The sequence below is a fragment of the Sinocyclocheilus anshuiensis genome, unplaced genomic scaffold (assembly GCF_001515605.1).
Source record: "Sinocyclocheilus anshuiensis isolate Anshui unplaced genomic scaffold, SAMN03320099.WGS_v1.1 scaffold3377, whole genome shotgun sequence".
NCBI classification, from domain to species: Eukaryota; Metazoa; Chordata; class Actinopteri; order Cypriniformes; family Cyprinidae; genus Sinocyclocheilus; species Sinocyclocheilus anshuiensis.
The window spans coordinates 82024-84523 of record NW_015557053.1 but is presented as its reverse complement, the minus strand read 5'-3'; the positions used below and the strand labels follow the sequence as shown (position 1 = coordinate 84523).

General features: G+C 41.5%; 1 protein-coding gene across 1 annotated transcript in view; it reads left to right on the top strand.

Moving 5' to 3' along the window:
• LOC107676405 (AT-rich interactive domain-containing protein 3B-like) overlaps positions 1 to 2210 on the top strand; it is a 45779-nt gene extending 43569 nt beyond the window's left edge. The window contains exons 8-9 of the mRNA XM_016470947.1: positions 482 to 571; positions 1295 to 2210. Coding sequence (XP_016326433.1) covers positions 482 to 571; positions 1295 to 1437 — 233 coding nt within the window. The 3' untranslated portion in view covers positions 1438 to 2210. The remainder of the gene's footprint in view (positions 1 to 481; positions 572 to 1294) is intronic.
• The last annotated feature ends 290 nt before the right edge of the window (positions 2211 to 2500 follow it).

Genomic DNA, 2500 nt, shown 5'->3' with positions numbered 1-2500 from the left:
CTGATGTGTGTGTGTGAGTGTGAGTGAGTGAGTGAGTGAGTGAGTGAGTGAGTGAGTGAGTGAGTGAGTGAGTGAGTGAGTGTGTGTGTGTGTGTGTGTGTGCGTCTGCGTGAGTGAGTGAGTGAGTGAGTGAGTGTGTGTGTGTGTGTGTGTGTGCGTCTGCGTGAGTGAGTGAGTGAGTGAGTGAGTGTGTGTGTGTGTGTGTGTGTGCGTCTGCGTGAGTGAGTGAGTGAGTGAGTGAGTGTGTGTGTGTGTGTGTGTGTGCGTCTGCGTGAGTGAGTGAGTGAGTGAGTGAGTGTGTGTGTGTGTGTGTGTGTGCGTCTGCGTGAGTGAGTGAGTGAGTGAGTGAGTGTGTGTGTGTGTGTGTGTGAGTGAGTGTGTGTGTGTGTGTGTGTGTGTGCGCGCATGCGCATACGTCTGCGTGTGTGTGTGTGTGTGTGTGTGTGTCTGTGTGTGTGTTAATGAGTGTTTGTGTCTGTAGATGAGAAGCAGGATCTGGCCGTGAGTATTTCCTCCAGCGGAGCGGCGAGTGTCAGCGTGTCGGTGGAAGTCAATGGCATCGTTTACTCAGGTATGGCTTACAAAACCAATCCCAGAATGCATTGCGTAGAGCAGGGTTTCCCAAATGGGGCTTCAACATTTTTGTGGACAGAAGTTTACAGCACTGTAGCAGTATTCCTCCAAAATAAAAGCACAAGCATTTGAAATGTTTAATGTTCAAAGGTTTGAACACTTGAAAGTGAAGAATTTAAGACAAATATTCTTTAAGTCCTCTGAATGTCATTTTATTTTACTTTTAGGCTAATCAAAGACAACAGACACGTTGTATGGAGCAAAATACGTTTATTTTAATTGAACAATTGTAAAGTTGCTGTGCGCTTTCTGTGTGTGTGTGTGTGTGTGTGTGTGTGCATCTGGTTGAAATAAAATAGTTCATATTTTCTTTTATTCCAGTTAATGTATATTTTATGCAAGTAACGAAAAATCGTTTTTTAATGGTTTTAGTTTTAGTTAACTATCATAACCCTACTTAAAACAGCAGTGTGAATGTAATGTCAACTGAGACACAATCACAACTAAAAAGAGGTTTGTGTCCACTTTAAAGTCCAGCAAAAAGGTTAAAATAAAACGCTTGAAGTTTTTAATGTTTGCTTTCATGCCATGTGACAATTATCCACCTATTAGAGAACCGTAAACGTTAATGTGTAAGAAAATACGTTTTGTCGAAAGGGTTCGGCTGATCCCTGGCGTTGAGTGTTAATTGTAGTTGTTTTTGACGTGTTTTCTTTTGCAGGAACTCTGTTTGCTCAGAAGTCGGCGGCTGCAGCTGCGAGTGTGAATGCTCCTCCAGCAGGACCCAGCTTCACCTTCTCTAGCTCCGCCCCCAGCCAAAGCCCCGCCTCTTCCTCCTCCTCCAAGGGGCGGAGCTCCCCGTAACCGTCTGCCGGTTGGCTCTCAAGTCACTGATTGCTGAAAATCAAACTGTTGCACAACCAGTACCTCGTTTTCTCCTGTCCGCATGTTTGCAGACATATTTGCAGCATGGACACACATGCAAAAAATAACGTGGCTGGACCTCATTCATGAATCACGAGACAGTCTTATGTAAAAGTCACAATCAAATCAATGCAACAGTTACGTCATTTCGATTGGATTCATGCAGAAGTTCATACTCGTGTTTCGTGAACGATGTCCGGCGTGTTGAAGAAAACGCTAAATACGATCAGAACGTTCAGCCAAACGACGGGCAGGTTTTACAGAACTTGAAGATTTTTATTTAGGGTGTGTTTTGATCTGTCTTCTGATTGTTTCGAGACTTTTTTTTTTTTCCCCTCATAAAGGTTCCTCGTGTTACATTCATACCTCAAACATTCAGTGGTGGAACGTTACAGGAACGTCTTTTACCTCAGGATCTGTAGTTTAGGCTTTCTCTGAATACGTTTTTTTTTTGTAGAATTGGTTTTAATTCGTCAGGATCAGAAACACTGGCGTGGTTTTAGGACGGGACCGCACTGATTCCCTTCTATGCATCAGTGTTCGTTAGGGAAGACGAACCTCGGAATCTTGTCAGGTTCTGGGGAATAAATCTGCTGTTCGGAATCGCGTTCGTTTGAAGATGTCAGGACCCAAGAACAACCGTCAGATACCTCAGAAAGCAGCTGAATGTCTCGTCTCTGGGATCTGCTAAAACTAATTCTTTCAGCTGGATCTCAGGGCAGGCTTTAAATATGTGGGTGAATCTCATGAAAATCAAAAAAAAAAAAAAAAAAAATATATATATATATGTGTGTGTGTATATGCACATATTTGCATACATATTTTTTTTTTGTATATTTTAATAATTGAATATCAAAGTGAATCTCATGATCGCATGAAAATCAAAAGAACATTTATAGGAAATAAGAAATTTAGCATTTTATATATATGTATATATACACACACACACACATATATATATATTATGGCTGTCAAATGATTAATCGCATCCAAAATAAAAGTT